The sequence below is a fragment of the Pagrus major genome, chromosome 9, assembly GCF_040436345.1.
Source record: "Pagrus major chromosome 9, Pma_NU_1.0".
Classification (NCBI taxonomy): domain Eukaryota; kingdom Metazoa; phylum Chordata; class Actinopteri; order Spariformes; family Sparidae; genus Pagrus; species Pagrus major.
In genome coordinates, this window is record NC_133223.1 from 22,819,068 (window position 1) to 22,830,056 (window position 10,989).

The 10,989-nt window shown below is 41.3% G+C and overlaps 1 protein-coding gene across 1 annotated transcript; it reads right to left on the reverse strand.

The window, feature by feature from the left end:
• Positions 1-1,123: 1,123 nt before the first annotated feature.
• Positions 1,124-5,717, reverse strand: LOC141002534 (frizzled-7-A-like). Its single transcript, XM_073473884.1, has one exon. It carries the CDS (start codon positions 5,277-5,279, stop codon positions 3,576-3,578), a length of 1,704 nt encoding a protein of 567 aa, XP_073329985.1. The 5' UTR covers positions 5,280-5,717; the 3' UTR covers positions 1,124-3,575.
• Between the last annotated feature and the right edge of the window lie 5,272 nt (positions 5,718-10,989).

A 10,989-nucleotide genomic window follows, 5' to 3' on the forward strand; every position in this document is an offset into this window, starting at 1 on the left:
GTAACAGATGTTTGGCAGGAAAATGGCAACACTATTTTACCAGTGATGGAAAGTAACTAAGTACATTTACTCTAGTACTGTATTTAGGTACAATTTTGATGTACTTTACATGAGTTTTCCCATTTTCTGCTACTATACTTTCACAAATATTGCACTTTTTACTCCACCACATTTATTTGATAGCTTAAGTCATTAATTAATTTGTAGAAGGCTTCATCAGAGCCAAAGTAGTGCATTTTTTAAATAAATGTAATTTTTGTATCTGCAATCGGATTAAAATAATATAATCTGATAACAAGAAAAATGCTGAACATCCCATTGGATAATCGGTCAACCCCAAGTGCATACGATGTGTATACCTACATGTAAATATATGTTTAATTTACTTTTACATGTACTTTTTATTGCCAGAAAATTACTGTTGACAGAGCAGAGTATATTTTGTCACATACCTTTACTTTACTTTTATATTAGATACTTAGGTTTTAAGGCTTTTACTCAAGTTAACCAAAGTAATATTTTAACATGACATCTTTTTTTACTTTTACTTAATTGTGAGTTTTGGGTACTATTTACAACCCTACTGTAAGAACTCTTGCTAAAAAGTAATGTTGTGAAAAACATAAAGCAACACATGCCAAGCAATGGATTAAGTTGGCCAAAATATACTGAAGTCACATTTACACAGAATAACTTGTTCTTGCAATAATAAAAGCAGCTAAACTACCCAGGCAATGCAGGCAATAAAGGGTTATTCTCATAAATATTTAGGATTGGAGGAGATGTGTTGTTGATTTGTTGGCTAAATTTCCTGCTAAGTGGCACCACAATGTTTCCTGTGTGTCATTGCATAAAGTCATGTGTCAAGTATTTCCACTGGCATTCCTTAAAGTTTAGGCGTTTAGTGCAAGCAGTCAAAAAAGAAGACTTGCAGGGAACCTTGCTTTTACTTGTGCTGCATTATTTAACAATAAATACCATGAATATGTTGACAAAACAGTCTGAACTCAAAGTCCATTTACTCTGAGATTGAGACTGTTTTGTCAACTGCTGTTTTTTAAGGTCAAGACTTGAAAATGCACAATGATTTCATCCCTGAACACAAACGACAGGGCTCACCGCGTTACAAACCTTATCGCTTTTATTCAAACTGTACACATACAACAGGCTTATCTCATTAAAAAAAGACAAGTAAAAAAAGACAAAAATGAGTGTCCCTATAAATACAATATGCCTTTACAAAACAGTCTGTGTTTACTTGGTAGGTTGCATATGTTCCAATAAAAAAAAAAAAAAAACCCACACTCATACTCCTTCTGAAAACAAGACAAAGACATCAGTCTGGTATCATTGACACGGGCAGATCTCAGCTGCCTGAAGACAATCACACAGAATACCTTTGCCTTGTTAGGTCAAAACTTGATGGACGAGAGATGACTCGTGTGGTGGAGTGTTGCCCTGTTTCCTTACTCAATCCTTTAACCAGGGTTTGAGGTATGTCGTTCGTTGTGTGTGAAATGTGATATTTCTTGTACACAAACTGCTTCAACAGCATACTGCAGAGAGTTGTACGTAGTTATCTACTATTAGTGTGTGTGGATTGTTTACGAATAACTAGAGTACCAGGTCTATAAGGTCATAAAGTGAGTGTTCCCTCGTTGCTGCAGGGTGTTTCCATTCATAGTTTACATGTAATGTATATAGAGAACATGTGTTACAGGACAGGAAAAAAAATTCTGCCTCGAAGCTGTCTGAATCAGAGTGAAAACATCTTTATCTTGCGTTTCCCAGCAAGATCTCCTGCTGATCTGAGCAGTGAGTCAGAGAAATAAATTCCTGATTAAGTCCAAAAAGTCAGTCACCTTCATGCAACAGCGGATTACCAATGGGACTAAATCGCTGGTGAACCTTTTGCTAATGATGACTGTTCTAAAGTTTTGTGTTTTCTTACAAGACTTTAAAGTCTTGAGTTTACCCTAAAATTTCAAAAACGGACAGCCTCGATCCTGAAACACGCTTTTGGGTCGGCTTATTTATATAATATGAGCATTTAGTTGAGAGGTTTCCCTTCTACTGTGTTAAAAGGGTTGCATTTATTTAAAAAACAAAACAACATTTGATGTTTAACTACACCAACGAACATTAATTTTGTTGTCATAAGCTGCTGTATTATCACCAGTGATTCAGTCCCAGAAAATATGAAAAAATGACAAAATATTCTCACATAACCTTTGACCTCAGTCCTGATTTTTTGTTCTACGATTTAGAACATTTAACGTGAGTTCTGTTTCCAGACAGAGGAAAAAATGCAGTTTTTCTTTGTTTCAAAGTCGGGTGTATACTAAAATAAAGATTCATTAAAAATCTAAAATGTTCAGTCTGCTTGTGAAAACCATTCAACACTTAACGGGAAATTATACGGGGGTAGGGCAGATTCAGTTACATTGGATAGAATACAGGCGTGAATGTGTACAGTCATCTTAATCCAGGATAAAATAACGTTAAAAATCCTGAGCAAACCATTTCCACCCCGTACGGATTAAATCTGGATCCTTGAAATGGTGCTTTGGATGTCTTAAAAGCTTAAAAAAGTCTTTGATGAGTGATCCAGCAGTCGAGAGACCACACACAGAGACAAACAATGAGCTGTTGTGTCTTCGTTGCAGAGAGTGGAGGCCCGTGAGTGTGTGAGTGTGTGTGTGTGTGTGGTCTCTCCCTGTTTGATCCAGGTCATCTTGTAGTGAGAATCAGTCATTTTTTAACACTTTTAAACTTTAAGGATAGCTGTGCAAACCAATACATAACTTCATTCACCTTCGGAGTGAACATTCAATACAGGAGCAAATACGCAACAGACTGGAAAACTGAAAAATTTAAAGTAAAAAAAATGAAATAAATGTTTTGATTTCTGGGCAGCCACTTGGCACATAAATGGCAGAGTGAGTCACGAGTGGATTCGTTATTCCTCAGATTAAAAACAGGCAAGATTGTGCTCTGCAATGTCTAAACACACGTATTAAAGGATTTCAGTCTGTACCTAAAAGCAGAGTAACTTCAAATTTACATGTATAATCCAGGCATCCATAATTCATGAATTCACAGTCAGAGGGTGTGGCTGCTGCTGTGGGGATCAAACCTTTGACCTTTTCGCTGCAGCATGGACAGACCCATCAGTCTTTTTCTGTTATGGTGCCTTCCAGTGAGAGACTCTCACCGGAGTAGACAGGAAGTACATTCAAATTGTAAGATTAAAAAGGATATAATCAATAATATGGAGTGAGTTTTCATATTAAAAGTAACTTCACCAGTCCAGGTACCTGTATGGCCTTTTGCAACGAACATAATCCAAAGATGCAAATGCCAGGAGTGACAAAAATAAAAAAAAGAGATGTATATGAAAAATTCGTCCAGGTTCTATCGAATATAAAGTTTGGGTGTGTGTCCAAAACACGATTTGCTCTCACACCTTTAAAAAACACAAAAATCTGATTAAAAATGTCCAAAATAGTATTAAAATGAAAGCTATTTGACCTCATTTACATGGTTGTTGTATCCAAACTCTCCTCTCCGAACTTTTAGACCGTTGTCTCTCCATGGTTACCGTTGCTAAGGCGCTTGTAGAACCTCCGCCATGATTGAAGCGTCTTCCCGGACCAGACCCAGAAACCCGAGGTGATCCCGACTATCATGGTCATCAGGTATTTGATCATGAACACCGTGAAGTCCGGGGTCATGGGGGCGAAGTTGTGAACCGGACAGGGTACGGCGAAGCGCTTACAGGTCTGCATGTGCCAGGTCCGCTCCCAGTGCTCCCTGAAGGCCTGCTCGTAGAAGTAACAGGCGATCACTATGGTGGCCGGTACCGTGTAGAGCACACTGAACACCCCGATCCGCACCATCAGCTTCTCCAGCTTCTCCGTCTTGGTGCCGTCGTGCTTCATGATGGTGCGGATCCGAAAGAGGGACACGAACCCGGCCAGGAGGAAGGACGTGCCGATGAACAGGTAGACAAAAAGAGGAGCCAGGACGAAGCCGCGGAGGGAGTCCACGTTGAAGATCCCGACGAAACACACTCCCGTCAGGACGTCGCCATCCACTTGACCCATGGCGAGGATGGTGATGGTTTTGATGGCAGGGACAGCCCATGCGGCCAGATGGAAGTACTGGGAGTTGGCTTCGATCGCCTCATGGCCCCATTTCATTCCGGCAGAGAGGAACCAAGTCAGGGACAAAATCACCCACCAGATGGAGCTGGCCATACCAAAAAAGTACAACACCATGAAGAGGATGGTGCAGCCCTCCTTCTTAGTCCCCTGAGCCACCGTCCTGTAGCCGTCATCCTTGAATTTATCCACACACACAACTTTGTCCTCCAGGAAGAACCCAGCAGCGTAGGCCACCGCCACCATGAAGTAACACCCAGATAAGAAGATGATGGGCCTCTCGGGGTACCTGAACCGCCTCATGTCCACTAAATATGTGAGCACCGTGAATAAGGTGCTCACACAGCACAGAATGGACCAGATCCCGACCCACAGACGGCCGAATTTCACCTCATCCTCCCGGAAATACATGATGCCAGTGGGTTTGGTGGGCTCACAGGGTGCCCCGCAGTCTTTGACCCCCATGAATCGGTACCCCAGGTAGGTAGGCACCTCCAGCTGCAGAGGACAGGAGAACGTGTGGTACGGGTGGAGCTGGGGCGGGCGTTGGTTGGGTCGGCCGATGTTTGGGGGAAGGGTCACAGGTTCGGGTGCATAGGGGGAAGACGAGGAGGCCGGGCTGCTGGGTTCGGATGTGTTCTGGCCGACGCAGATCTCCCCGGCTCCGTGGACGGGGAAAGCCTCGCAGCGGAGTCGCTCCGGCCACTGGAAACCGAATTTATTCATCAGGGCTTCACATCCCTGCCGTGCACGCTCGCACAGGGACCGGCAAGGGGGGATGGCCTGCTCCAGCACCGTGCAGACAGGCGCATACATGGAGCAGAGGAAGAACTTCAGGTCCGCAGAGCACTGGACCTTGACCAGAGGGTAGAACTGGTGCACCTCCAGTCCGGCGTCCTCCTGGTTCGTGTGGCCCAGGAGGTTCGGCATGATGGTCTGGTTGTACGCGATGTCGGTGCACAGCGGGATGGAGATGGGCTGGCAAAACCCGTGTTCTGGTATAGATATTCCGCTTTCACTGTTGTAATGCTGGGCAGAAGTGAGCGAGCACAGCCCGCACAGCAGCCACATGATCCGCAGCAGAACGGAGCCAGTGGTGGACCTGGCCGCCGCCATAGTTGAGGAGGAGGGGGAAGGGAAGGAAAAACTTTGATCCAAGTAGGGCGACTTGAAAAAGGCTCAAAAGCAAAGAAAATCTTCCTTAAATGTCCCAACACTTATCTCACAGTCCGAGAAACTCGACTTGAAATCGCCGCGATGGTCTTTTCCTCGTACTTTATGTAGATAAATCCAAGCGAAACGTTCGTCGTGTCATGACTTCTTGATGGTCTTTGTAAGTGACTCCAAGCAGTCCACTCTCACTCCCGGCCGGGTGAAAATCACACTCAGAGTCCCATTTTATCGCACTAAAGCGAGCCCGAAACAGTCCAGCGCGTTAAAAACTTACGCGTCGTCACTTTCGCGCTACACAAGACACAGATAAAAGTTGAAAAGTCTCACATTTCCGTCGCTTTTCCGACTTGACTTTCCACACGGCGTCGGTTCACATGCTGAGCGGTTGGAGTCCAGGGGCTCGCGCTGCTCGCTCCGTGCAGATTCCACCGGTTTCCAGGCGCCCCCTCCATTCACAAGACCCCCCCGACAGAACGCAGGGCGCCTTGAAACCGGTGCCGCGTCTCAGCCAATCAGAGCGTTTGTTTTCCTACAGGATTCGATCTTGATTGGTTCTTAGTCCCTATGGAAGGAAAATGTGTTACAGTAATTACATTACACCAGAGATTTTACAAAGAAATAACCTTTATTATTACGTTTTAAAAAAAAAAAGGATGTACATACAGCCCGGAGCACTTAAGTTAAATTAATTTCTTGCTTTTAAGAAAGAAGAAAAAAACATAAATCCCGTTTGTCAGCTGTCCAAGTCTTTCTTGTAAGTCTTCTGTCTTGTAGCCTATACTTAACTTCTTTACTTTTACTGAATGTTTATTGAAAAGCAAAGCCAACCATACCACTTGAGAAGGAATGCTAAACCATTTTGCATATTTTGTATAAAGAAACACTTTTTATATTTTGTATATTTCACAAATAAGTAATACTCTTTATTGTCTTAAACTGGGCCCAGTGTGTGATTCTGACCTGGGGAACCCACTGGTTGTTACTGGTTTTTCTATTGTACTGTAAATTTTTGCAGCAGTCTCTGGCACAACAATTTCCTTTGGGCTTAATAAAGTAAAAAACAAACAAAAAAATGTGAGAAAAAAGTGTTAAAGTGTAAAAATCAGTTCATGTAGATTGTACTCAAAAAATATACTGTTACTTTTGCTGAGTGTAGAAAGCACAAAAGCCTTTTTTTATTAATGTCTAAAAAGTATGCAAAATTCATAGGCCTACTTGAGTAAAAGTAAAGGTTCAAATGAAATATTACTTTGGAAAAGTGGAAATTACCCATACAAATTGTACTTGTATTGGGGCTGATTATTTGGTCTGATATTCAGTGTTTTTCCGACTACTATTATTATTTTTATCCGATTGCAAATACAATAATTTAATTTAAAAATGTGCCAATTTGGCTCTAATGCAGCATTTAATCTGCAAAGTAACAAGTTACTAAAGCTATCAAATAATTGTAGTGAAGTAAAAAGTATGATATTTGCCTCCAAAATGTTGTTGCGTGGAAGTAGAAATGCTCAAGTAAAGTACAACTACCTCAAAATTGTACAGTAGTTGAGTACATGTACTCGAACTAGTAAATACTGAAAATTGAAAATAAATACACTTTATTTTCAATGTCAACATAATTCCTCTGTTTTCCTGCCTGCATATTGTATTTTTCAGTGATATAAATAGTTCATTTTAACAAGTTAAAACAAAATGACAATTAACAAATTCAACTGTTGAATTCATACTCAAAATAAATAGAGGGCAGCATATCACCAAAGTAACCGCTATCTGCTTAAAACTGTAGCTGCCGCTAGCTAGTTAGCTTAGTTAGCAGTGCAGCTAGCACTCGATTCTGAGGTTTGGGGCAGAGGGGGTGTGTTGATATACCAACTAACACAGGAGCTCGGAGGAGGGGGCTAATTTCTAGCTTACTAGCATGCTAACATCATAGACTTCTTTGACAAAGCGTCAAACGTCACATTCTGTTGACAATTTTTGTTTTTTAATGTTTTAAACTATAATTCCTACATATTGCACCTTTAAGTCTGATTATCGTGCATAAAAACAGTAAAGTCAGATTTTCCCTCTTTGTAGACCAACCGTTCAGTTTCTACCTGTTCAGAATCTGTGTTTTAATACAACAGCAGGATAAAGCACATTAATCCATTTCTTGGTTTTTCTGTCCTCCGAAAGCTGCATAAAGTTGCGTTTGAGTCTGTTAGGTCTGAAGCTTTTTGCAGCTGTGAAGTTAAGCTCTGAGTCTCTACACAGTCACTCACTGTGTGTGGGACATGTAAACACACTGCAGCACATTGAGCAAACTAAGAGCAAAAGAAGCCAAATGGATTCCAGCATCTTAACCACTCGACCACAGCAAGCACCGCAAGTACCTGTTGCTGTTTACTGCTAAAAGGCTTTCATAGCAAACAAACAGATGCAGCTTTTGAAATGATCTGTATCATTGACATTCACAGCAACAACAGGCAAGGCAGCAGTAATTTGGAGTGACAGCGTGATCAATCTGCCCACAGGCGACCAGTGTGGGAGGTTCCCGGTCGCCTTGCCTGCATTTGGTGTGTTTCTACCCTGAGTGGGATAAAGAAGAAGGTGGGGGTAGATCGTGGTGGGGGAAGGGACAGGAAGAAGAGAGAAGGTCGAAGAGGGCAGGGGGAGAAAGAGAAGGAGAGGGAGCAGGAAGAGAAGCTGAACCAAAAGGAGAAGTCAGGAGTAGCTGATCACAGTTAAACTGTTTTAAACTGGCCAGATAAGTTCGATTGAATTAGGCCAGTGGTCTAGTCTGGATTTCTGGCTCTCTGCAGAGTTACTCATCAAGAAACTGAGTCAGGCAAAAAAATGTTTCCCCCCTAGCTTTAAAGAGTCTTTGTGCTGCCTGTTGCACAGTTGACTATAATGTGACTGACTGGATGTGTTGGACTTTTTAAGACAGTCCTCAGGACAGGGACTACTTTGTCTCACTCATCAACTAAACAAATCAACACGACATGCTCAGTTCCTGCAGGCCTCTTTTATTTAACCTTTACATGCTGGCATCAGGTCAAATTACACAAAATAATAAAATCACATGAATCCACTTTGTTACTGTTAGAAAGACATTACTATTCGTCCCAACAATTTTCACTGGTACATTTTGTCAGTAAGAACAGGATCTGGTTGGATGGATGGATTGACAGTGTGCATCGTGGACATCTGCTGATGTTTGAATCCAGCTGGGGATGTTTGTTGCATGTTATCCTCCCGTGCCTTTCCCATCTTTCCTGTCTGTTTCCACTGTGTACAATCAGACAAGAAAAGCTTCGTCATCGTGGTTTGGAGTTGTTCAGAGACACGCAGCTGCTGTGAGGTGAAATCTGTGACCTTTGTGTTAAAGTAAGCTGAGAAAAGACTTTATGATTACAAGAACAAATGAGCTGAATGACACATAGCTGGGAGCCTCATGCAGCTCAATGATCCATCTGAAGGATGAGTCCAATGTTCTGGCCGCCGCTTCTGCTTCTGACGATTGGTTTGACTGGTCGGGCTGAGCCTCGGTAAGCACAGCTGATGGACAGCTGTGTAATAATTAAGAACTGCAGGTATTAAAGCTATTGATGTTGTACGCACACTGATTTCCCAGGAGAGTATTGGACAACCCACCATCTGAGCGTTACAGCCCACAGAACCAGTGATGTTAGACACCATGGATGAATTGAAGCAAGGGTTAATAAATACAATGGTGGGGGCGGGTTTTTTGGCTTCCACAGCTCTTATTAATTAACTTGGTGTCCTTCATAACATTGCTAGAGAAATGTATTTCAACATGTTCCTACATCGCTACTTTATCTGTGCTGTGACAAATCAAATCAATACATACAATATGACGATCTTCCTTCCTCGATAACCTAAAGGGGAATAATTACAGATAACTATGAAGAACACTGTAATAAATATTAAAAAGCTGTCACTACCTTTTGAAGTATCAGTGTCAAAAATCCAAGGTCCAAATAATGCGGAAATGTGTAGATAACAAAAACATGTGTAATAGAAATGGGTGTAATAAGCCTCAGTTAACAAGTAATGAGGCCATTAGTCATAACATTTGTATCTACAAAAATAAGCATGTGTAAGTGTTGATAATAGCACAATAAACACCCTTATAGTTAAGTATTAAAGAAATGTATAAACAGTTTATGAATTTTTTTTTATTGAATCTTTTATTGGATTTGTTTATTTTACAAACACATTTATTGAGTTTAACTAATTTACCTTTTATGTGACTTTTAACAACTTTAACGATGACATGAGGGATGTCACAACATCAGGTTTGATTATCGTGGCCTAAAGAATTCATGATGATGATATTTTCACAATATCCACCCACACTGCGGGAATAGTGTTGCTCTCGCCTGTCATCTGCTTTGACATATTTTTGCGCAGCAGTAGTGGTTGTGTTATCTTCTTCTCATTTTTTTTTTTTAAAGGCGGCCGGCAACCAGCGTGAAGGTGCATTAACACCACCTGCTATCACAAACTGAGAACTGAAAGGTGGAGAGGTGCTGGATCACATGTGTATTATTAACACAATATCAATATTTTATCCTTAAATATCATGTTAATCATCGATTACATCGCAACACACCAAAATGTCATAATAGGTAAGTTACTTAGATCCGGGAGCTGTTAAAAGCATTACTAACTGATAGTAAAGGTATTATAAAATATGTATAAATCTAATGTAACAAAAATGCTAAAGGTTTAACAATGACATAATATCTAAGTTATTTTAATCCCAATAAATAAATGTAATGCTATTACATTGAATTTTAAGAAACTCATAAGGCTTTTTATTAATGTTCTTAAAGGTGCATTATGTAGTTTTGGAGAAGCATTTGTGCCAAAGATGCTCTGGATAAGATAAAAACATTGCTCAGATGTTACTTTGGAGTAACAGTAACATGATAAAATCACGCCACATCACAGTACAATTCTGCTTGAAAATGATAAATGATCATATTAAAAGACACATTTCATAACGTGAACATCGCAGGTGACGGTTCAGGTGGGCCTCCATGTTTTGAATGGGCCTGGATTTACTTTGATCTCCCTCACACACACTCACACACTCCTCGTTTCTCCCTGTGGTGTAAAACGCAGCAGTTAGCAGCCACACCAGGTCAAATGGACGCACTTCATCATGTTTAACTGTAGCTGTTTGTTTGTGTGTGTGTGTGTGTGTGTGTGTGTGTGTGTGTGTGTGTGTGTGTGTGTGTGTATTTATGTAGATAGTGTCTGCAGTGATCAAGCAGATGTAGGCAGTCCAGCAGGTTTCCAGACAGTCAGTCAGTGTTTGGACTGCGGTCTGCTGCCGCTGGACATCTGCTGCAGAGGAGAAAAAAGTGTTACACAAACAACAACTAGATCTACAGGAGCCCGAGGTGAAATAAACAAAACAAGAGAGATTCTGATGGTTTGGACTGTGCTTGCTCGGTTTAAGGATAGCCCAGAAGCATGACCGCCATGCAAAGTATTTGAGCTACCGTGTGAAACCCAATACTGAACAACTATTTAGATGTGGAGCTGAGGTGGAAAAACACGAGCCGTTCTGTTTGGTCTGAGGAGGGTTTCTCATTTGAGGACGTCGTACAGGACGTGTTGGCTGACCGAGATGGTC